This window comes from Equus asinus, chromosome 3 (genome assembly GCF_041296235.1).
Source record: "Equus asinus isolate D_3611 breed Donkey chromosome 3, EquAss-T2T_v2, whole genome shotgun sequence".
Classification (NCBI taxonomy): Eukaryota; Metazoa; Chordata; class Mammalia; order Perissodactyla; family Equidae; genus Equus; species Equus asinus.
The window spans coordinates 150,313,168-150,338,167 of NC_091792.1; the positions used below are offsets into that span (position 1 = coordinate 150,313,168).

The 25,000-nt window shown below is 42.1% G+C and overlaps 1 protein-coding gene across 18 annotated transcripts in view; it reads right to left on the reverse strand.

Moving 5' to 3' along the window:
- The window catches only part of CC2D2A (coiled-coil and C2 domain containing 2A), a 124,296-nt gene that overhangs the window by 76,550 nt on the left and 22,746 nt on the right, over positions 1 to 25,000 (reverse strand). For all 18 annotated transcript variants that reach the window (XR_011502312.1, XM_044767808.2, XM_070506204.1 and 15 more), the window contains 7 exons: positions 19,750 to 19,838; positions 19,317 to 19,418; positions 13,604 to 13,705; positions 12,406 to 12,582; positions 10,870 to 11,032; positions 6,877 to 7,013; positions 5,855 to 5,986 (listed from right to left, as the gene is read on the reverse strand). Coding sequence is in view for 17 of the 18 variants with exons in the window: in XM_044767808.2 (XP_044623743.2) it covers positions 5,855 to 5,986; positions 6,877 to 7,013; positions 10,870 to 11,032; positions 12,406 to 12,582; positions 13,604 to 13,705; positions 19,317 to 19,418; positions 19,750 to 19,838 (902 nt within the window). In the remaining variant the exon portion in view is untranslated. The remainder of the gene's footprint in view (positions 1 to 5,854; positions 5,987 to 6,876; positions 7,014 to 10,869; positions 11,033 to 12,405; positions 12,583 to 13,603; positions 13,706 to 19,316; positions 19,419 to 19,749; positions 19,839 to 25,000) is intronic.

A 25,000-nucleotide genomic window follows, 5' to 3' on the forward strand; every position in this document is an offset into this window, starting at 1 on the left:
TTATAGGGAGGAAAGACCACCTCAACAGAGATCATATGCCATTGATATTTTGTGCATTATGAAAGTCCTAGTTCTGATCATTAATATTCTTATACTTCAGACTAAAATGATGGAGGCCCATTTCTTCCCCCTTTCATTTGGGTAAAAATATTCAATTATAACCTTCCTCCCTATAAGCAGTTTTTAATCCGCATGTGGCCTCTATTTGTCTTATGATCACCCAGGCTAACTGGATTAATTAAGAAATTTCCATCTCACAAAGACATGTACAACTAATGTCAATCTGCAGACTTAGTGGAAAATTCTTCTCTAATGGCTTTGCTCCTGCTGGTTCTTGCCTTGCCTTTCCTCTTACCAGGGGCTTCCAGGGTTATGATATCACTTAGGGTGTGGCTCTCAGGTTCCATCTTGTACTCTTCTTGGTCTGAGTAAGTAACATTGGTAGCACGGTTCTATTTACTTGTAATGTTACCTAGGTCACCTGTTCTTTGTGTCTCCTTCCTCAAATCTGCATTAACCCATGGTCAAATGGTTGCTGGGGATCTCTGCTTAAGCTCAGCTCAACCAAGTAAAAAAAAGACTCCTGGTAGTCTTTGGGCTAGACTGCTTAAAAGACCCAAACTCTCTTCCTATTAGGGAAAAAGAGCCTTAATTCCTTGTTTTTGTTATATCTGCTTTCCTTTGTTATATACTGAGAACTATTACAAAAACAGTAGCAACAATTTCCCCTAAGAATAAATAATATTTATAGGGTATATGATTTCAGTTTTGAAATTTATTTGGTTTTTCAGTCCTCAATTGAAACCGAAAACCAAAACTATCAGAGGTGATGTGTCTGGATTATCTGCTGATGTTCTTAGCATGTACAGAGATGCATGCCAATGGAGAAAAAAACTCAAAAGTTGTACAGAAAAAGAATAATTATTGTTGGGATTAAATACAGGTTTCTGTATTTGCCCTGGGAAAATAATAGCAACAGAGCCCGAATCCAGCCCAGAGTCTGTAGTAGATTCTATAGCTGCTGTTCTGGTTTTCCCTGGGAAGCTTTCTCATTCTCCATCTTGTAGGCGTGTCTCCAGGACCTGAGGTAGGTGAGCATATGTCCAACTTACAATTGACCAGTTTGTCCTTGGTATTAATAATGTGAACTTTGACGGAAAATGTGACCCCTTTCCTCTGGGGTTGCTAAACTTAAGTTATCAAGGGTCGCGTCCCCTAACACAGAGAATTCTGGCTCGCCTGCAGTAAGAGAGACTAAGGCCAGTCAACATTCAAGAGGACCAGAGAAAAGAGAGGTGGAGAGAGACCAGCTCCCAGCCCTTGTTCCCAGGAACAAGTCCTTGTTCCCAGCCCCTGAGGCCCTGGTTCTTAAAGCCCCTCCTTCAGTTTTACGATTTATCTCCATATCTTTCCCAGTTTTGTGAGCTACCAAGTTCTCTCTTTGCTTAAGCTAGTTTGCCTTGGATTTCTGTCATTTACAACCCAAAGAGTGCTGACTCATGCAGTACTTATAACATAGTAGGTGACCGATGCTTCTGTGAAAAATTGATGAGAATAGTGGAAGGGGAAAGTGATCATTTTATCAAGTAGTAATTAACAAGGAGGTTGGAATCATGATAAATTCCTCAAATTGGTGTGCAGTTTTGAAAAAGAGGAGGCTCCTACATATATGCCTCCTGGGAATGCTAATCCATGTCTTTAACACTTGTTGACATTCCCCTCTCCCCACACTAGGCACAAAGTCTCTCAAAGGCCAAGTTTGAATGTTACTACCTCTGTATTCCCAGAGTTCAGCACAACTAAGAGTATAGTAGACTTTCAGTTAAGGATGAAAAGACTAAAAAAGAAAAGAAGGAAGGTAGGAGGAAAGGAAGGAAGAAAGGGGGAAGGAAGGGAGGGCGGGAAGATGGGAGGGGGAAGGAAGGAGGGACGGAGGGAGGATGGGACGGCAGGGGAAAGGAGGCTGTCTGGGCTCCTTTCAACAACCCCAACCCCACTTCGCTATCGTGATTAGGCAGACTACATTTATATTGTTTATGTTTTACCTGCAATGTCCCATTTGGCATTTTTATATTTTATTTTTAGATTAGTTCCTTCTTAAGATGTATTAAATTGCATTCATCTTTCTCATTTCAGGTTTAACTTTGTTCTTCGCACAATATCTACTCTCTTTTTGCATTTCTCTGTTTTTAATAGTCTCTAAAAAAGGATCTCAATTTAGGAAGAGCAGAATATTTCACTTCTAAAAACTACTTTTTTCCTCTGTAATTAAGGAAGATGTTCAAAAAAGTAGGGCTGAATACCAACTCTCTTCCAAATAAAACTCTTAAATCATCTAATGGGAGGACATACAATCCATCATTTGAGTTGACAGTCTAGTATTTCTAACCAAAGAACAACTGGGCTTGACTCTAATGGGGGATGGGTTTGGTCAATCCAGCTGGGTTAGCATCAGACCTGAGAGCTCAGAGGCATAAATTCATCAAAACCCCATTAAGGGCCCAAGGAATTGCCAACTCCTCATCTAGAATGTTGACTTGGTTTTCATCATCCTGAATCCTTAATCGTGAATGATAGGATTAAGCCGGGTCCTAGGAAAGCTACTGTTCTGCAAGAGAGATAGCCGAGGAGAGTAGAAAAGCAGAAATTTCTTTTAGATACATTGAGCTCAGCTAAATCATTTTAACGATATTCAATTCACACTTTCATTGAGGTGTCACTATGTGCCAGGCTTCCTGCTAAGTGCTAGGTTTAGAAGAAGACTAAAACTCCTTGCCCTTGAGTCTCTCTCAGGGTAGTGGGGGAGGGAGAAAGAAGATGGACTAACAACCTATGAATAAACAATCGCTGCCTATTTATTTCTCTGCTCCTGCATCATGTGAAAAGTCCTAGAGGGAAGGTATGTTTAGACATAAGACTGAAAACATAGGCCATCGGCATTTAAAATTGTTTCTTAAAGGCAAGCCTATTACATAGAACAGAGGGGAAAACATGGGTTTTGGCATCAGACCAACCTGAATAAATGTAGAAAAGGTAAAAGTAAATAAATAAAATTATAAAAATATTAATTCTGGAAGAAATGCACTGTGTTTTGAATCACTGAAATGTTCCACAACCATGTTTAAAAAAAAGACTGAGGTATCCATGTCAACAGGAAACTTAACAGGTAACCTGCTGTGGAGAAACAGAGAAAAGGTACAATAGCTCCTCCCTCGAATTTAAATCCTTCTGCTGCTTTGTTTTCTTTTTTAAAATTTTTTACTCTTCTCCCCAAAGGCCCCTAGTACATAGTTGTATACTTTAGTTCTAGGTTCTCTTGTTGTGCTATGTGGGACGCTGCCTCAGCGTGGCCTGACGAGCAGTGCCATGTCCGCGCCCAGGATCCGAACCCCCGAAACCCTGGGCTGCCGAAGCGGAGCGCAGGAACTTACCCACTCGGCCACTGGGCCGGCTGCGTTTTTCTGATGCACTGTAATACATTCTTCATGCTTTGCTACGCTCAGAGCCTGACCCTCTAAGGAATGACCTTGGAAGACTTCAGCCCCTTGGATTTCTCCTTTCTCTATCTCCTTTTGCGCTGTGATGCTGGACCACCAGCCCCTCTTAGCGAAACTATTCTCTCTACTTTCCTATTTCTGCTCCTCTCAAAAGTACTGGGAAGACACTCTCTGGGCCTCTCTCTCTAATCTCCCATCCCCACTGGTTCATTCCCAGGAGAGAAGAAAGAATGTGGCTGATTGCAGAGTCAGCTGGAGCACAAAATCCATCGGTCCAGGTTCCCTGCTGGGCGATGTACCAGGTGGCCTCTGGCTGTCCCCTTCTTAGCTTTCTCCTGGAGAGCCTGCTCACTGGCCCTGTGTGTTCTCCTCAGCACTATGTGTGAGGAACTCACCGGGCAGTTCTCTAGCTGCCCATCTCTGTCTAGACGGGGAACATACTTCACGGGAGATGGAGCAGGAAGCCCATCCGGTCTTGAGTTCCAGTGGCATTCTGCCATCCAGTTTCCCCTTTAGTGCAGCTGGTATCTGCATCTCTCTCTAATTCCTGTGCATTTCTCAGTTAGTTCAGAACTTCTAAAGGGAGAGATGAGATTAATTGGCTCCCTCAATAACCTACTCTCCATAGTAATTACTCTTCTATTTTCTAATTTTAACCCATAATTTAGTGCTTCATTATATCAGTGTTTCATGCTGAAATGGATAGATGGATGAAGAGATGAACTGATGGATTATTAGATACATGCATAACTTGACACTGTCTTGATCATTAATTATGTCATGTATCTTTGTCGTATAAGCAAATAGATGATAAATTCCTCAGGAAGTGGGACTTAGGTTTATGCTTTTTTGTAACTCTACTTCCAGGATCACATTTCTGCACAATGTAGACACTCATTAATGCTTGTCTGTAATAGCAATATTTTATAGAAACTCACAATTTAAAAAAAGGGCATACCATACATCATCTTAATATTCACAATGATCCTATGAGGTGGAGAAGATTATTATTATTCCCATTTTTCAATTAAGGAAACAGGTCCAGAAAGGTAATGGGACCTGCCCAAAGCCACAAACTAGTTAGTAAGACATCCTGACTCTGCTCTGATTTTCTGACTTGCACCTGTGTCTTTTCTGCTCATCATCCTGTTTTCTAGAATGATCATTAAATCCCCATGTTCTATTTTACTCTATCTGTGTTGAAATGTTACAGATATAAAGTTACATGGGTTTCCGAAGAAGGTGCTCCTTGCTCAGCACTTCAGGAAAGCAAGAGCAATATAATTAAATACAAAGGCTGGCAACTCTGGCTAAGAGTAGCCAGCACTTCCTGAGCTCTGTTCTAAGCACTTATATGTATTATCTCAACCAATCTGCACCACAGTCCTAGGAAGTGGATACTATCATTAAGCCCGTTTTACAGATGAAGAAATTGTGGCACCGAGAGATGGAGGGCCAGGTTTGCCCAATGAGTGGTAGAGCCAGGACTCCAGTCAGGCAGTGTGGTACCAGAGCTTAGGAAAACACAGTAAAAGGGATTTGCAAGGATGGAAAATCTCCAGGTATATAATAAAGAGACAACGAGCAGGAAATAATCCTGCAGCATATGTGAGAGGATAGAGAGAAAAGAAGGAAACTAAGGGCAGCTGACCTGGGGGTGCGAACAAAGGTGCTGACTGAGCCACTCCTACCTGGGAACTCAGTCCTCGTTTAAGAAGGGCTCAGGTGAGCGCAGCAGACTCGCTCTTATACAGTATACTTGCTGTTTGTTCTTTATGCGTAAGATAGTGAATTAAAAAAAACCAAATCAAAGTAGAATGTTACAAACTCAGTACCCCAAGCTATCCAAAAAGGAAAGCACTTTTAAGCACATTCAAGTATTAAAAATGGGGGGTGGGGCTGGCCTGGTGGCACAGTGGTTAAGTTTGTGTGTTCCGCTTCAGTGGCCCGGGGTTTGCTGGTTCAGATTCCAGGTGCGAACCTACTCACCACTTATCAGGCCATGCTGTGGTAGGCGTCCCACATATAAAGTAGAGGAAGATGGGCACAGATGTTAGCTCAGGGGCCAACCTTCCTCAGCAAAAAGAGGAGGATTGGCAGTGGATGTTAGCTCAGGGCTAATCTTCCTTCAAAAAAAAAAAAAATGGGAGGCAGTTCCTGAGGCTGGCCTCATGACCTGCTAGTTAAGGTCAGTGTACTCCACTTTAGCCTCCCAGGTTTGGTTCCCAGGCACAGACCTACACCACTCACCAGTGGCCATGCTGTGGTGGCAACCCACATACAAAACAGAGGAAGATTGGCACAGAGGTTAGCTCAGGGCGAATCTTCCTCAGGGGGAAAACAATGGGGGGGCTTACCTTTTTATACAATGTTTCAAGTTCTGCCTTGATGTCTTGCTCTTGTGTCAACACTAGTGGTCTTGAAGGAAAGGGCTTGATGGGGTTTGGCAGTGCCAGGATTCTGCCATCATCTCCGAACCACCTTCTCCCCTGCGGATCAAGCAGAGGGAAGGACAACATTTCCTTCTAATCGGACAGAAAATAGTTTATAAAATAAACAGCATTTGCAGGGAAATTCTGTGTCAATGTACACTTTTCATGCACCTTCTCCTCTGCCCCATAAATCTTTTAGTCTCTGTATCCATTCAGAAATTGAGTCACCACTAATGCCCCCCACAATTAATTTAAGATATAGTCCTTACCGCCCACCCCCAGAAAAAAACTTAAGAAAAAGCCTAAGTAAGTGCCTAAGAAAAAATTTATTTTCTATTCATTAAAAACTTAAGGGAACCCCCCCCCCCCCCCACCAGGGGCTGGCCCGGTGGTGTAGCAGTTAAGTTCACATGCTCTGCTTCGGCAGCCAGGGGTTCACTGGTCCGGATCCTGGGTGCGGACCTATGCACTGCTTATCAAGCCATGCTGTGGCAGGTGTCCCACATATAAATAGAGGAAGATGGGCACACATGTTAGCTCAGGGCCAATCTTCCTCAGCAAAAAGAGGAGGATTGGTGGTGGATGTTAGCTCAGGGCTAATCTTCCTAAAAAACAGAAAACAAAAAACCAGGAGAAAAACAATTGAGGACATTTTATCTTTGGACAATTACACATTTCTGTGAATGGGAAAAGGCTTCCAACATTGGATTTGGCAGTAGAAGCCTGAATCCAGCCAGCAGAAGATGGATTTTGAGCAGTGGAGAGGTTGTGTTATTTGAGGATCATTAAGCGTACTGAGACACAAGTGAAAAAAAGACAGTGAACCACTATCTGTAGACACCCTCAAGAGGAAATGAGTTCAATGGTGCCGTGACTGCCCCATCAGGAAAAATAACCTCTCTGAGTTGCTCCGGGGCTCCACTTGGGAGCAGGGGCTGTGCGCTTACAGGCTCCTGCATCAGCAGTCTGTTCTCCATGATGTTCTGATTGGTGCGTGGCACCTCCAGTCTTGCCCCGATGTAAAGGCCTTCGTCTTCCAGGAATCTGGGCTGCACGTTCTCAGGAAGCTTTTTATACGTAGGCACTGGATAGTTCATAAATAAATACAAGCAGCATTAATGCCAACCTAAACATTTCAAACTGCAATTTGGTGAATTAAAACAACCACCGGAGATTTCATTTATATTCTTAGAAACTGCACACTTTCCAAATCAATTTCTAGAAGCAGAGCCAAGGAAAAGATGGATGTGTTTACTTGCAGTATCATGTTGTAAAATCACGTATTCAAGGATGACACCTAAATAATGCAATACCGGACTCATCAGTGTGGTATACTCTGGGGACTGAGACAGCCTAACCCCAGGGCAGCTGGATTGCTCATTAGAATGAGTTGGGCCAGGCACTTCTTGGAACTCTTTCCTGACAAACGGGATGATAACATCTACTTCACTGGGTTCTTGGGAGAACTACGGGAGCTGAAGTATGAGGAAAGGCTTTTTAATTTAAAAAGCTTATTTGAGTAACCTTGGGCAGGACCTCTTTATGCCCTCACTCTGATTCATTCATAGAACAAATCTTTCTGGGAGCCTCTCTGTGCCAGGCACTTAGGAGTCATGGGAACATCAGGCAGCAGCGGGAAATAAAAGTCTGAACAAGATCCTTTCAGAGAGTGACAAGTGCGCTGAGGAAAATCCACAGAAGAGAGTAACCGAGGGCGGCAGGGGATAAACCTGAGATAGGGCTGTGAAGAAAGGTGTTTCTCCTGGGGTAAAGCATCTGCTCTGGGGCCTGAAGGTTGAGGAGAGAGGAGCCGCTGATGGGATAAGTAAGTGTATCTGCCCAAGGGAATAGCATGCAGTAAGGAGGAGTAGGCGTGTGTGGGAAACAGAGAAACATCCAGAACACTGTGGTGTAGTGAGCAGGGGCAGTGCTGGAGATGAGGGAGCGAAGGGCAAGAGGGAGAGCAAGGAGAGCCTTGCAGGCCACAGAGGAGCTTGGGTTCTGTTCAGGCGGGTGGGGCCACTGAGGGCTCTGCCCCTGGGAGTGCCCAGAGCAGACTTTCAGTTCCGAAAGGACCACTAGGCCTGCTGTGGCAGAGCACGTGGGAGAAGGGGGGGGGGGTGTCGGTGGATGCTGACCTGTGAGGGTCAGGACGATTAACGATTAAAGGTCGAGACTGTTTTAGTTTCATAATTACCTCACTCTAAAGCACACCAGATTCCAGCATCTGCTGACTTTCCTGTGTGTGGCCATTTGGACACTCTGCATCTCCCATGCATCTACCAAAAACAACTATTGCCAGTATTCCCAGAAAAACCTATCTCCAAGTCCTTGGCCAATATGGGGCAACTATAGTTTTGATCCTATTTCTGTTCCCCTCCCCTCCACTCACATGTCTGGTCATTAGTCCAGCCCTTATCCAGCGGTCTTTAAATTTCATCAGAACATTTTTGGGCACTCCCTCAATATATGGATTTTTACTTATTGTGTATGCAGTATTGTACGTATGAAATTACATTAGGAAAGGATGAGACTGAAAACAAATGTCAGTAGCAGTCGTGATGTTTTCTTTCTACATGCCTGGGGTGCATGCACTCTACTGTGGAAGCCACTCTCTAAACAGTAACAAGAGCAGCAGCGACAGTCACAGAAGTTGTTCTTTTTGATCCCCTGCTATGTGCTGGTTGCAACATAGGTGCTTCTCTAATATTATTTCCTCAATGCTCCAAATCAAAATAAATGCCCAGGCTCATCTTATAGGACAGTTTCATTCCTCCTGTCTTCAGGTGAGGCACCTGAGAATAGAGGGACTCGCTCAAGGTCATTCCTCATGAAGGAGGAGCTGGGTCTGTGTGACTCCCCAACTCCTGTTTGCTTGGCCATGGGGTCAGCTCCTCACAGGGCCCTTCCTTCTTGATCAGAGCAGGATGGAAGATGGGTCACACTCTGATTCCCTGCTCAGAGCAGGCGCAGTGCAACCAAGTTTCCCTCAGCCTCTTCCAGGCCCCTACCAACACTTAATTTCCAGCCTGTCTGAGCCAGCCCCCAGGCATCTAACCTCCATCTGCAACCCACGTGGACTCCAGGGAGAGGCCTAACAGTGAGTCCTCTGAGCAAAAATACAGGTGACAAAGCTGTTCCTTGGCCGAGGCTGGTGCAAATGCATTTCTCTGTACCGCCAAGAAGCATCAGGATGTGTTGTGCTAGGTGTGTGGCCTCTGGAGCAGCCCACCTAGGTCAGAAACCTGCCCCCTCACTTGACTGGCTTCGTGGTCTTGGGCCAGTCCCCTGACTCCTCTGTGCTTCTACTTCTTCATCTGTAAAATGGGCATGGGAAAGAACACCTCTCCAACCCTGGTGCAAGGCCACGTTAGTTAATACACAACAAGTGCTTAAAGAAGCTCCTGGTGGAGTAAGTGCACAGAATGCATTCACTATTATTATTACTATTGTTAGGGCAAAGTTATAACCTTTGCACACTTTTGCCAGCAACCTACTCTAAAAGGAAACTTGGGATGTCCAACAAATTCCAATACTTTGCAAAGACATGATTCAAAATGACCTATCAAAATCAAACAATAATTTATCCTGGGCTCAGCATTTAATCGGAACTCCGATAGAACATGAGAAATGAAAACAGATCCAACTTCCAAGTAGAGTAAGGGCAGACCCCTCCCAGCCCGAGGGGCTCCTGCAGGACTCAGGCTGCCCAGCCATTTTAAGTGTGCACTATTAGAACTGGGGAGCTCCCTCAGGCACTCTCGGGAGGAAAGGAAATACCAGGGGAAAAAAGAGCAGAGGGAAACCCAGAGCAGAAGGGAAGCAAGGAGCAGTCACCAGGAGTGAACCAAATGGTGCTGGCTCCAGGGCCCTGGCCACTTCCCCTCCGCCAGCCCGCCTCCTGGCACAACTCTTGTGCTGATGAGATAAGTGGTGGCTGGGTCTCCTGAGTAGTCTCGGGATGGGTGCTGGTAGGCAGGGAACCAAATGGGAGTAAAGGGTGGGACTTTCAGCCACCCCCTCCCCCACCCCTACTACTGGGAGAGGAGAGGGACTGGAGATTGAATTAATCACCAGTGGCAGTGATTTAATTAACCAGACCTAGTAATGAAGCCTCCATAAAAACCCTAACTGAAGGGGTTTGGAGAGCTTCCTGGTTGGTGAACATGTGGAGGTGCTGGAAGCGTGGCACACCTGGAGAGGGCATGGAAGCTCTGTACCCCTTCCCACATACCTTGCCTTATGTATCTCTTCATCTGTGTCCTCTGTTGTGTCCTAAATTATATAATAAACCAGGAAATATAAGTGTTTCCCTGAGTTCTATGCAATGTTATAACAAATTATTGAAACTGAAGAGGGAGTCATGGGAACCTCTGATTTATAGCAAAGTCGAATAGTAGTGTGGGTAACCTGGGGACCCACGACTTGGAATTGGCATCTGACGTAGAGGGCACTCTTGTGGGACTGAGCCCTTAATTTGTGGGGTCTGCACTAACCCCTGGTAGATAGGTCAGAATTGAATTGTAGCACACCCAGTTGGTGTTGGAGAATTGGTTGGTGTGGGAATAAAACCCCACATCTGGTCGTGGACGTGTTCTAGACCTGTTGAGTGTGAGTGGAGGACAAAACAGAGAGTTTTTCCTTTTCACAGCCTGAATCTCAGAGCCTCACATACTCTCTGCCTCCAGAACTGGTCATTGATTTGACGAAGGGACCACCACAGCATCATGATATTTCTTCACTTATTCTATCAATAAGTGTTTGTTGAACGGATATTTTTCCATGTTCTATATTTTTTTATCTGAAGATATTTCTTGATTATTAAATCAGATTACAAATTGGGATCGGTTATGGAAATCAGGCATCCTTATACACCAGCCATATTTCATTAGAAGGAAAATGAATGCCCTACTGAGCAGGAAGATAAAAAGAGCAAGCACCTGTCCTCCTGCTAGGTATGAACAGGAGTTCTTTTTCCTTCTGCAGCCGAATGTGGACACTTTCATAATCTGCAGGTCTGACAGCCACAATATCTTCCGCCCCACGATCCAAGCCCAATAGGAAATCCACGGCATCTTTATCATCAAGCAACACTTCCTCATCCTGCATTACATTAAAAAATAACAGAAAAAATCATGCTAAGATTATTAGTTTACTAAGAAAAATAACAATATTAAACTCTTCAAACATCATATCCTACAATAAAGTTACCTTTTCCTTTTGTTTGTTTCTTTTTAAATGAAGGCATAAAACTGCATACCTTTCATACTTTACAAGTGGATTTTCCTTGTTTTTCACTATTCCACATATTTGGAAAATGTCAGAATTGCAATGGGCTCAAGTCAGAAGAGATGTGCTAAGCAAAACAATTGAAATTTCAACAATTCTGGCCTCCTTGGAGGATGCTTATTTTTCGACCTTTATTGAAAGAATTTGGAAAATTTCATCCATGTTGTAGCATCTGTCAGAATTTAATTCCTTTCTGATGCTGGATAATATTCTGTTGTGTGTATGTCCACACCTTTGTCCATTCACCTGTTTGTGGACAGATGATTCCTTCCACCTTTTGGCTATTGTGAATAATGCATCTATCAACATGAGTTGAACAAGTATCTGTTTGAGTGCCTCCTTTCAGTTGTTTTGGATACACACCCAGAAGTGGGATTGGTGGATCATATGGTAGTTCTATGTTTAAATTTTGGAGGAACCACTAGACTGTTTTTTACAGCAGCTGCACCACTTTCCATTGCCATTGGCATTGCGCAGGGGTCTAGTTTCTCCATATCTTTACCAGCACTTGTTATTTTCTGTGTGTGTGTTTTAACAGCCATTCTAGTTTGTGTAAACTGGTATCTCATTGTGGTTTTGATTTGCATTTCCCTAATGATTACTGATGTTCATTTACTTATTGGCCATTTGTATGTCTTCTTTGGAGAGAGATGTATTCCAGTTCTTTTCCCATTTTTTTAATGGTGTATTTTCTTTTATCTCACACGTACCACCCACAATTACGGAATCTGAGTTATAGCTTGGATATGGTCTGGGATACAGAAAGCTGCTTGCCTGTAAGCTTGTGGAGAGAGAGAGAGCAAGGTTTCATTTGCCTTGGAGAGGCAAACATTTTCCATATGAAATGAATACTAATCATTGTGTGCAGTGTAGCAAGAAAAATCTGCAAACCACATTGTTCTGCTTTTTTTTCCCCCACAAGAGAAAGACGGACAGATTTACTCAAGGCCCTTACTACCCAAATCGTGGAGCGACATCAAAGGCTACAGAGAGGAAAGTGAACCTAGGACACCTATTGCTTTCAGCTAAACATGGATGAGCTGTTTCAGGTGGTGGTGGCAGGTTTGTCCTCAGTCACTTTCTTCCTGGCTAGGATGTCATCATCATCATCGTCATTGTCATCATCATTGTCCTCATCGTCATTAACTTCATCACCCCTCTCTTCATTACCATCATAATGGTAATACCGTTTTGTCTATTCCTTCGGGCACAGGTGCTTCTTCTTCTTCTCCCTCCCCCTCCTCTTGATTAGCTCCATCTCTATTTTTTGCTTTCGGTTTTTCCTCTGATTCCTCTGGTTCAGGATCAAAGTTGAATGTAAAGAAGTTATAGGCTTCTTCTGCAGAAGGGAAGCCAGGCGGAACCTAAGGAGAAGAATGAGCGATAGACTTTCAGATGACATAAACTGAAACGAGTGCTGCACAGTTCACCGACAGCTGGCTCGATGCTGATGGCAGCAGGCACATTCTAGGATCATGTGTATCCCCTTTGTTGAAGCTACGGGAATACTGGTCCTGAACTTTAACATGTGCAACAGGCAGTTGGTGGCCTCCTTTAATAAGTAACTTTAATGAGTTACTTTTTTATAAACCAGCAATTATTTACATTCCAACGAGCGTATATTATTCATAGCAGTAAAAACTCTAAAAAAGATGATTAGAATGCTAAAAGTGGATTTACCTTTTTATGGGCCAATGCTGAAATAGTTTTGTTTAATTATGAGCAATAGAAATTTGTTAAGACCTTTTTTCAAAAAGACCTTTTTTTTTTGTTTTGGTTCGTCTTGAGTTACTATCCCTCTTTTTTCCCATAATGAAAGCTGGTTCAACTTCAGAGCTGAACATATCGTCTTATCACTAACATCTCCTGCCCTTCCTGCATCTCCTTTCCCCAAATCAGGCAGTATTCTAATCTCTCCTGCTGGATTCTAGGATTTTTTAAGTTTATTTTTTATTTTTTTTTGAGGAAGATTAGCCCTGAGCTAACATCTGTGGCAATTCTTCTCTTTTTGCTGAGGAAGACTGGCCCTGTGCTAATATACGTGCCCATCTTCCTCTACTTTATATGTGGGACGCCTACTACAGCATGGCTTGACAAGCGGTGCCATGTCCGCACCTGGGATCCGAACCAGCGAACTCCGGGCCTCCAAAGTGAAACATGTGAACATAACCGCTGTGCGACCTGGCCAGCCCCTAGGATTTTAAAAGTGGAAATCATTTCTCTTACTTTTTTCTTGCATACTCCATGGTAATAGGACTCAGGTTATGTGTATATGGTCTTCTCTCATTGGATATTTTTGAATAACACAAACAAACCAACAAAAAACCGACTTAAATCATGTGCGATTTTAAAAAAAGCATGATTTAAAAAGACAGGATTTCTCACCGGGGTTTTAGACTTGATTTTTCGTACAGAATCACGAAACTTTACTCTTGAATAACTTTGGGAGTCATCTTCTTGTTGAGTCGTTTGTATCTTTCCACCTGGCTATATGAGTGGAGAAAATGATAGGTACACCGTTGAAATCAAGAAAGTAGGGATGTTCTAAAACAAGTGTTAATCCTCAAAAGGCTTATTTTCTGACCATTGATGGATCTCGCCATTTGTAAGGAATGAAATGATTACAAATGTCAAATATATTTGAAGTTTAAAATTTCTGAATGTTTTCTTACTCAGCTGTGTCTCTCTCAAGACTAAACAAATATAAAATGTTATACTCAGTAAATCGTAAAATGAAAAATGTTATTTCATCCTACAGATCAATAGATTATCCAGGTCCCAGAGGACCATTTCCAAACAGTCTTTGAAGAAAAGCATTGATCATGTCTGATTGTAAGTAAGTCCAACATACCCTCTCCAGGGCACAGGGCCTGTCCTTCTCACTAGCCTCTGGACCTGCTGTCCCCAGTGGAAGCTGAGTCTTCTGCCTATACTGCCTTGATGTGCTAATTTTCATTATGGGTGTCCCCTCTCTCCTCTGATAGAGAATCCACCAGGTGCTGGTCCCACCTTGTCCTCATCTCTCATTCTAATACACCCCTTCTGGAACCTAGCTACTTCATCTCCTAGCACAATCCAGATGCGGTCTTCCTTTTGAGCAATTCTAAGCCGTCTAGATATTCGTAATAGAAAGGTATGAACTTGTCCTACCAATGATGGAAACCGTTTCATTATTATCTGGACTCAGACTTATTTCACAGCATGGAATAATTTTTATTATCGTGAATGGAATGTAGTGTACCTGCATGGAGATCTTCAGCATATTCTTCCCAAGTCCCACCTGTTTTTCAAGACCATGAAAACTACTTCTTTTCTTAGACTACTCCACCCTAAAATAAGCTCTCTTTTCCAGAATCTTATTGTCTGAGTCATATTGGGCACTATTTTGTAGAGCTTAGTAATGAAAACCACAGGCTCTGAAGTCTGACCATCTGGCTTTGAATCCCAACTCTATCACTTAGAGTTTAGATCACCTGTTTTGAGCATCAGAGTAATGCACCTAAAATATACCCATAGTTATGGCTCTATAATGGTAGCTATTATTGTCACATTATTAGTTTTCTTCTTACGCTTCAATCTTTTGTCTCCCTAGCTTGAATATGACTATAAATGTTTTATTTTAGCTTGCCAGAAACTGGAGCCTGAGGCAAGGGTTTTTTGGTGCCTGTGGCTTATTTTGAGAAGTGATACCAAAGAACAGGAGTTGGGGACTGGGGAGAATAAAACAGGAGAGAAAGTCAATTCAAGAGAACTTTACTGAGCTGGCTACTACTGGGGGCGACCAGAGTTTCATCCTGCTGGGGCCCCTCTGAGGAGTCATGTAAAATGCTTCTCAGAACTGCCTGCCTAGGACAGGGGGATGTTTGTCTAATGGCTTCTGTCCTCCAAGTGGGTGAGGTGGACCCAGACCCCTGGTCCTTCAATTTTGTTTAAGTCTCAGAATGGCTGAGTGGGTCTGCACAGGTCTTTACTCAGAGAGATCCCCCACGATGAAAGCTAGAGATGCTTGGAACAGCTAAGATAAGTGCCATAAAATTTCACTTGTACGCAGCTAGATGTCAAGCAATGGCCAGAATGAAAATGAGGGTATCAGTTGGGTGTAATCTAGCATAATATCAAGAGAATCCCTACAATTCCAATTTATGTAAAATTCTATGCTTTTCCTCCGTTTTCTCACTTTGCAGTATTAAGGTTAAATAATTATGTACTAACTCAATTATACAAAAGTTGAAGCTGTACTACTAAATAAATTCCACAGTGCAATGCAAAGTAAGGAGTTATTATTTGTCTTGGTAAATTCCAGAATTTTAAATGTTGTTTTTGAGGATGAGGAAAGAAGCAGATGAGTATTACTTAGTGTAATGATAAAGAATTCAATAAATTCGAGTAGACTGAAGATCGGATTCCAGCGTTTGATCAGGAAGGCTTTCTAAGATTCTACCAAGTCTGGTCTCCTCATAAAACAAGGCTGAGCCTTTCTCATACACTGTTGATGCTATTTTTCTCCTGTCTGCCTCAGAATCCCCATCTCCTATAGCCCATGAGAGAGACTGATGTGTTTGAAAACATGGAAAACAAGCAAGAAGTCAACCGATGAGAAAAGAAGGAAACTTGGCTCTGTTTAGGCAAGCCTTGGGTTTTAGAAACCTGTGAAGATGATAATAATAAAACACAAGACCAAAAAGAAAGTCTAACACTAGTAGTTTAGAAAATAAACAGGTTAAATTCCATGTGGCAAAATATGTGTATGTGGAAATTAGTATTTTATTCTTTTTGTTTCTTCCCGTCTTTTTCTATACTTGCTTGCCAGAGAAGATATTAAGTTCAGAAAATATGATTTCATTGGTGTGTCTTATTGTAATATTGATGGTTTTATTATAATATTTATGGACTTGATCGAAAAGCTTGTAATTTAAGTTTTATCAAAATCTAAAAACATTTAAAGGTAAGTTATATTAGTACATTTAAGGCCTTTACATATACTTAAAATGATTGAGTGTGCAGAATTAAATTTTAAAGAACTATTATCTGTAACACATTTTTATAACCTTAAAGTAATTATTACATTCAATTTCAATTAGCAATCAAATACTGAGTGCCTATCACGATATGTGTGTGCATCCAGCTGGGAATTCTTTCTCAGCTGTGGATTTTTTGTATCCTCCAAGAAGGCTCTGTGGCCCTCTTCTAACTGGAGCTAGACAATCTCAAGTCTCGTTACTTTTACTATAGCATAATTACAAAATATGCTAGTTCTAGCCTTGATTTCTCTTCTAAACTACTAATCAATATTTTTAATTCCCTAAAAGACATCCTAATCTGGATTGTCTTGCAGACATTTCAGATTTTTATATATTCTTGATATTAGTCCTGATACTAATTAAGATATATGATTTACAAATAATTTCTCCCATTCTCTGTGTTGTCTTTTCGCTTTCTTGGTGGTCTCCTTTGAAGCACAAAAGTTTGTACTTTTGATGAAATTCAGTGTATTTACTTACTCTCTTGCCGCTTGTGCTTTTGGAGTCATAGCCAAGAAAATCATTGCTAAAGCCAAGATACCTCAAATTTTACATAACCTGACTCCCAGGTTGGAGTTAGGTGACCTTTCTATAGGCTCCTATCGCACCCACCACAGAACTGAACCTCCCTGTACCTCCACTGTCTGTTAACATGTCTGTCATCCCCACTGGGCTCCTCAAGGGTGCTTTGTTACTGTCCTTTCTGTGTGTTCAGAGCCCATTAGACACCAGCCAGGAAGGAGTCTCCCATAGATGCTGGCTGGGCAACAGGTAGAGTGGGTCAAATGACCAGATCTTGGGTAACGTGGGACAGTGAACCAGGCCCACAAATAGGGAAATTTTGGTCATATCTAGTGGAGGCCAAGTATGCAAATGTTCTGTGCTATTTCCACTTCAATGTTTTTGTGTTCTTGGAGATTTGTGTTTGGCTTTGTTCTCTTATCACAAGTCCTCTGGGTATAAAATGAAAAGAAATGCAAAAGAGAGTTAGCACAGATTTGTGGTGGTGAATTTGGATTACTGACCAAAGTATCCCCCACTGGTTTCTCCTTTTCCCTCTTACTCTACAGTCTCTAAATTAGCTAATACTTACATAGAAAGGGCTAACCATATGCCAGATGCTGGCATTAACTCATTTAATACTCAAAACAATAGCAGGAATTAGGTTCTTGTAGCATCCCTCTTTTACAGCGGTGGGAAGTGGGGTCCAGAGAGTAGTTACGTGTCTGAGGTTGTACAGCTAGTGAGTGAGGTTGCCAGCACTTAATGCTCAGAAGCTGAGGTTCAGCATTTGGGTTCCTCGTGTGGTACACTCTTTGCTCCATAGGATATAAATGGACCACTTTTTAGCTATTCCTTCAAGTTGAGGTCTATGCATGAAGAAATGTGGTATGAGTGAGATGTTCCATTAGGAACCTGAGAGCAGATCTAAAGACAAAGCAGTTGACGTGTGTCTCAAATCCACAGAATGGCTCTTAGGGGGCATGGAATACAATAGACATCTAAGTCAAGGTCCTGCTCACAAGGAGAAATAAATGCCCTGTAGGCCAAGAGAGTACATTTTTACTTCTAAAAGTTCCAGCTTCATTTGGGATATCATATTTATTCACAGGCCATGGACAAGTGAGAACTGCCATGATTTTGTGAAATGATTATCAATCAGAAGGAGTAGATGAGCCCAGATACAAGGGACCAGACCCTCCTATCACTTAGCCCACTTCACCAGACGCTGAGATTCACACACTTACCAAAATCACCGAAGTGTTTGTGTCAAGCTGATGGGATTTTAGTAGGTTTTTTTCCCCCAATATTTTAAAATTATGGCTCTTACAAGGAAGAAAATAAATTGAAATTAAAGAAAAAGAAATGTCTCCTCAGTAGACTGAGTAGCAAATTGTCATAAAGCCATTTCACTGGACTAACTGAGTGTTCCTACTAAAGAACCATGGACCACAACACGTGAGCATGGCTGCTACTTTCCTTGTAATCAGCAATCTTTGGCTTGTGTGGGATGAATATAGGTACAATTTTATAACATCTCATTATAGAGAAAGAAAAGGCATCATCTAAGACATCAGTGGTTGTGCTACAGAAATATCCCTAAAGCCCGTGCTTCTTTGTCTCAATGGTGAAGAACCACCAAACCATCATCATCAGCAACAGCAAACAACTGGATTAGACTTGCAAACACTTCCTTGAGCCATTTGCTCTGTTGTTCTTTCTATTCCTTCCTCTACTTTCTTCCATGCTTGTCCTTCATCTACAGCCGGGACAAGCCTTTCTTTTACTGGCTTCCTCTCTGCCTCCTGAGCCTTTATTATGAATTTTTCCCCAAGTGCCAAGACTCTCCTCATTCAGTTTTCTTTTCCTCAGGAAACAAAGGCACTCCCAAAACTTCAGAACTCACCACAGTAGACATGCTTCCTAAATCTGTTTCTCCAGGCCTGGTTCCTTCCTCTATATGCATCTCTGGAGGAGCACACATTGAGAAGCCCCAGCAGCACCGCAGATTGAACCACAAACCACCCCAGTGCATTCACATCACCCCCCATCTCAACATCAATAGCTTTCCATGGCTTGTAGAAAAGCATGAGGCTCCTTAGTGTGACATTCAAGGCCCCTTACCATCCCTCTATACTTTCCTACCACACTCTTATCTCTCTCTCTGCTACCCAGCAACATCCAGGGTCCCAGCAATGCTGACCCGTGAGACAGACCGGCAGTGAGACGGAGCTGGGGTCAAATCGCACCTCCTCCACGTACATGGTCCCTGACCTGCGGATGGCTTTGCAGTTGCTCTAGTCCTTGGTTTTCTCATCTGTCAAATGTGAATGAAAACAATGGTACCACCCCATGGGGGTACTGGAATAATGACATCTGATAACATGGGAAAAGACTTGGCAAAATGCCTAGCACTGAGTAGTACTCTACAAATAGTAGCTATTATAATTATTAATAAGCTAAATGCTGCTCTCTAACACCTCCTCTGTGCATAGCTCTGGTCTAGAAACTTTTGCCGGAAATTTTATATTCTGCTTCAGTCTTTGATCACAAAGTAGAGATGGACCATTTCTCACCTCTGTACCAAACTCAGTCTCCAGTTCTTTCTCACTGGGGCTTCGTAAGCGCCTGGGCCGAGGGGTGGGAATTTCCTGTAGCAACGCACTTTCTGCTTTGGACTAAAAGATCAGACAGAAAATTACTGCCACACAATGTCAGTAATGCTGTGAAAACATCAGTCACCATCTCGGTGGAAAATAATCAGTACAAAATACATGCTGTACTTTAAGAGTGAAGAGCAGGTGAAATGGTTTAGAAGGATGACATTAAATTCTTCTTTAGGATAATTTTCATCTGTGTCAGTGTTAAATACTACATTAACATTGTAAGCATTAAAAACAAATTTAGCAGTATTCAAAATCCAGGCAGTTTTGAGCAAACAGAGCCAGTGAGATGAGACCTGAAGCGCTGCAATCAGCACTGAGCACGTATTCCTGCAGTTTCTCTCACCCTTGCAGCTTGCAATTTCTCCCTCATGCGTTCCCTCATGGAAAATTCTGCAAAGCCTGTTCTGGAAGCTGAAGGAATTGGAGGTAAGCCTAAAAAAAATACGGGAAAATTACTTTAAAACACATTCTTTTCTTCCAAAGGGAAGGTTAGATTAAAAAATAACAAGAGAACATAATTTTGTGTTGCAAATTTAGAACTTTACATAAACAAACATGAGATAGCGCTGACAATTGTCCACTTGACGTAATAAGAACATGTCTTGGCTTCTTTGAGGCTGATGGTGAACACCTTCGTCCTGCCAGGACTGTCACTTCCACTTAACTAAGAATAAAACGAATGACGCCTGGCTCCTCAAGGCACAGACACACTTACCAATTCAATTAGCCCTGGGAAAAAGACCTCGCATTTGCTGATTTGAGAAACAGGCCTGTCAGGGGAATGGATGGCTAACGAGTTTGGAGTTCAACTTTCAACAGCACTGATAACTTGCATCAGAGAAACTTTTTCTACAGGCCCAGGCCTGTGCCCTAGGCTATATCATGGAGACAATGTATATTTTGAACATATTATTAAGTATATACGTAAATACCATGAAATGTTGTGCAGCTACTTTGTGCTGGGCACTGTGATAGATGTGTTGAATGCATTTTCTTATCAATCTTATGCCATTCCTGTTAGGAGGACATGGGTGTTTGTCTCACTAGGTATTTTGAAGATAAAGACTCTGAGGCCCTCCGTGATATGTGACTGGTTCTACGATCACACACCTAGGATGTGGGATTCTTGGGATTTGGTCCCAGTTCTGTCATTCCCAAATGATCTAAACCATTATGAAAGAGGTGGAAATAAAACAAAGTGTTTGAGAAACAGAATATTATCATACGTGGAGCAGAGGGGCTCTACTGGGATGAAGTAGGAGATAAGATCGCAGAAGGAGCTTGGGGTCAAGTTATGAGGAGCCTCTGATGTCACATTAAGGAGTCTGGGAAATATTCTCCATGCAGGGGGAAGTCTTGAGGAATGTGGAAAGAGGAGGACATGAATGTCAGCAGCATTTTCTGAAGATGCACCTGGGGTGGTGAGACACCAAGGACCTCAGCTAGGATGTCTTGGTGAGATACTAAGGGGAAGGAGTCAGTGGGAGTAATTGAGAAGTGGCCTCAAGAAGGAAAAGACAATAGGACCCGGTGACAATAGGGAGGGGTAGAGCAGCGGTTCTCACAGCAGCAGCATCTTCTGGGTGCTTGTTAGACATGCAAATTCTCAGGCCATGCCCCAGACCTACTGAACCAGAATCTGGAGATGGAGTGCAGAGATGGATGATTTAAACACACGCCCAAGTTGGAAGACCCCTGGTTTAGAGAAAGAAACAGAAGGTGAAGGTGTCTGAGGTTTTGACTGAGATGATTAGGGGTTGGAGGCTGCTGAGAGAGAAAGAGAAATGAGGAGAGAAAGCCAGACTGGGAGATACTGAAGTGAATTTGTTTGGATATAGGATGAGTCTGAGGTGCTGGCAGGATATGGAGTGTGTGCTTGTCCAGCACGCCGCACCCTGGGAAAGGGTCCAGGCCTGAAGATAAAGACTTAGGAAGCATTTCTACCTGGGCAAATGCTGCCGTTTTGACAAAGCCTTTCCCGAGGGAGAGTATGCAGAAAGAGGAGGGTTCTGACACTTGTAGCCAGCAGCACTGTTAAGGGAGGAAGGCTAACAAGTGAAAGCAAAAGAGAAGACGACATTTGTTTAGAAGGTAGAAGGAAAAGTGGCGGAGAGAAGAGAATGAAGAAATGGCAGGCAAAAGCCTCTGTTAGCAACAAGTTTGCAGCTTCCCTCAGCAGCTGCTTTATGCAAAAGAAAACAACAGTCACGGGCTTCAACGCTTATTTCTGCAGCTTGGCCACTCGATTTCTTAAGCTGTGCTTTCTTCCTTTGATGTGTTAGAAAGATATAAAATCCTACTTATAGCAGGCTCCAACCATGCCACTTACTCATGCCTGTATGGAGGCATGAAATAATCATAGTACAGATTATAGTCTTGCATGTGTGGGCTGAGGTTCAAGTTCTTTAAGAGAATATCGATCAGCTCAATGAAATGGCCTTTGGCATTCTTTTTCAAACCCACTTTTGAAAAACATAAGTCATTATTTTCCATTTTAAAGGTCATGCAACCACAGAAGATCATATCCCTGTTAAGTATACTCAGAGGCCCAAGACTTTTCCTGGATCACATTTGTCACAGTTGAATTTACGGTTGTGTGGTTATCACATTGAATTTATATGTTTGTGTGGTTATCTGATGACTACCTGTTTCCTCCCCCAGGGTTCCTTGGTGCCAGCCACATAGGGAAGGTACATGGTAAGCGTCACTAAGTGTGTGTGGACCTGGGCAGAGGAAGGAGTGTTCTAGACTGGACCTCCTGGTGCTTGCCAAGCCTGTTCTCTGGCTGACCCTCCACCTTGCTTCTGCCCCCCACCAAAACAGCTCTTTTAAAGTTGACAATAAATGTCTTTGAACATGAAAAAGCATCTTGTTTATTTACTCCCCCTCCTTCTTTTTCTCAAGTTTACTTAAAACAGATACTACCTATCCATAGTTCACTTGAATAATTTTATAAATTATTCCGTAAAAGAGAGACACGATATTTTATTTAAACATAGTCTCTTCTGAATAAAGAAGCTGAAGTGGCTTCTTTAGTATTAATCTTAAAAATGTTGAAAAATTTTGAAATGGTAAAAAGTAGTTCTTGCCTGATTTTTTAACAAGTCCATGCTAATGAGAGACATTTAGAGAGTATAAAGATTCCCACATTCTGACCTGTACCACTAGTTGGTGAGGTGTCATTTTTGCAGCTGGAAGGTAACCAGTTTGAGGGCAAGGATTGTGTTGGTGACTTCTGTACCTGGCACTTTGTAGCACTAAATCTGTGAAGGAAAACGTGTAACGGAACCACGAGGGTGTGAGGGATATTACACTTAAAGAGGTATTTCAAACAAAATAAATGTAATCCTCATTTGGGTGAAATCAATGACGACGACAGCTATTTGTTAAAGATAATATTATACATGGGAAGCCATGTGTACTGAGTCACTCCCTGTGACGTAATAACAAATAGGGATTAGGCACTTTCATGTTTTTCTTGGTGGAACATGGCAAACAGTTTCTTTAAACAGCGAGAAATACTAAAGACCACGCTCAGAAGACAATGTTTCCCCAATTTATTGTCAGTTACTCCACTACATTACTAATCAGCTATGTGATCCCAGACTGTCTCTATTTTCCCCACCCTGTGGATAAGAACTGATTTGCAAGCATGAGGAAGGGTGTGATTTCACATTTACATGAAGAGGCTCTTTGACATAGCTAAGAAAACTAGGCATGAACAAAGTTTCTCTGGCATCAACTGCAAAGAGTGGGATGAAAATAATTTTTAAAATTACTAAAGATTTGATTTGGGGGCATGCAAGAACTTATGGATAATGAGAGAATTTCAAGACATTCCATTGACATATACACATAATGTCAGTTAGTGTGAAATATGGATTTCCTTGACAAAATGATGCTTTCCATTGGAGGCAGCAGGGATCCTGTTGCCTGGCTTCCCAGCAAACCCATTAATCCCAAGGCTTCATCAGCCTCGTGTTTGCAAATGGCTTCCACATCATTTCTGTGCTCTGTCTCCTTTTTCCTATCACCCATACTCACTGGACTGCATTCTCTCTCCTTACAGGCATAATGAAATGGCAGACACCTTCCCCTTCTCTTTTAACCACTTCCATTACACCTGACCCCTCAGAACACACAAGCACCTTCTAATGAAATATGCATTGCATTTTGAAATAATTTTCTAATCCTCTTTTCTTCTGTCCCCAAATTGATGTGATCTCGTTGTTTTTATGGAGAAATGGGTTTCTAAGCTCTTCCTCTACTGTCTGGAATTCCACCCCACTTCCCCTTATTTTTTCAGAAATTCCCATACTGCTTGCTAGGCCAGTGTTCTGTGACTCTCACGGCCTAGACCAGGGCTCTTTGTGTATCCCTGGGTTCACAAGGGCTTTCCAAGTTCTTGACACAAAATTAGAAATGGGGTCTTTTGGTTTGGATTTGAATTGGTATTATCTGAATTCACATGGATTGTAGAAGAGGTGAGCATGATCACGATTCTTGTTTAATTATAAGATTAATTAACAAGATTAATTACGAGATCCCTCTTCCATCTTCCTACTCTATTAAAGAATATGCTTCTAAAAGTTTTTATTTATTTATTTACTTTGCTTTTTGTGATTAATAAATATTTACCAAATTTTACGGCACCTTTATGTTTTCGTCAGTTATGCTCTGCTGATAATTATAATAATAGCTCAAACAAAAATTCAATCTGTTACTATGGTGAGCAACGAAAGATTTTCAAGCATAGGAATATATTATTTAAAATTCTGTGGGGGAAGTGGAATGAAGGAGTTTAAGAAGAAAAGAGAAGGGCGTAAAATTTCCAGCTGTTCAGGGAAAACTTGTTGATTATTTTTTAAATAGATGACGGTGGTCATCAAATCACTGGGCCATTAGACTTTTTTGAATAACTTTAAGAGTTTTATTTTAAAACATTAATATTTATAATATGCCCTAAATGAAATCTTTTGTAAATATTTAAAAGTATGATTGAAAAATCTTTATGGTAACTTGCATATAGGCATAATTCTCGCAGGGACTGTGGACAGAAGAGTTGAGAGAACACTGCCCTGGGCTGCTTTTCACTCCTGCCTCTCCTCTCCCCATCATAAACAGCGATCCCCCTGTTGTAAAATTCCAGGGATAGAATATAAATATGGAGTTGGGGGCTGGGTAGGGAGAGCATAGGACAGAAACCAGCTTGACTTCAGGAGAAAAAAAATGGAGCAGAGCAGAGGCAATGTCCTAAAGGCTTGAAAGGAACAATGGAAGGAATTGGACAATCAGGTGGACCGTCACCAACTTCTAACTGACTTCATGTGGATGTAAGAACAGGGATATCCTTTCAGCTGCAGTCAACCCTCCGGGAACCCATGACTTCCTTGGGTGTCAGGCAGGAAAAACCAGGATGGAGAAAGGGCCCAAAGGTTACAGTGGTTGTCACTAGGGTGTAAGAAGGAGGGTGATTATTTTCTTCTAGTTCCTCCTCCTGATTTTCTAATTTTTATAAAATAGACCAGTATCAGTTGTGAAAATTTTACTAAAGAAAATGAAAGTCAAAACAGGCAGAGGACAGCGGGCTGTGC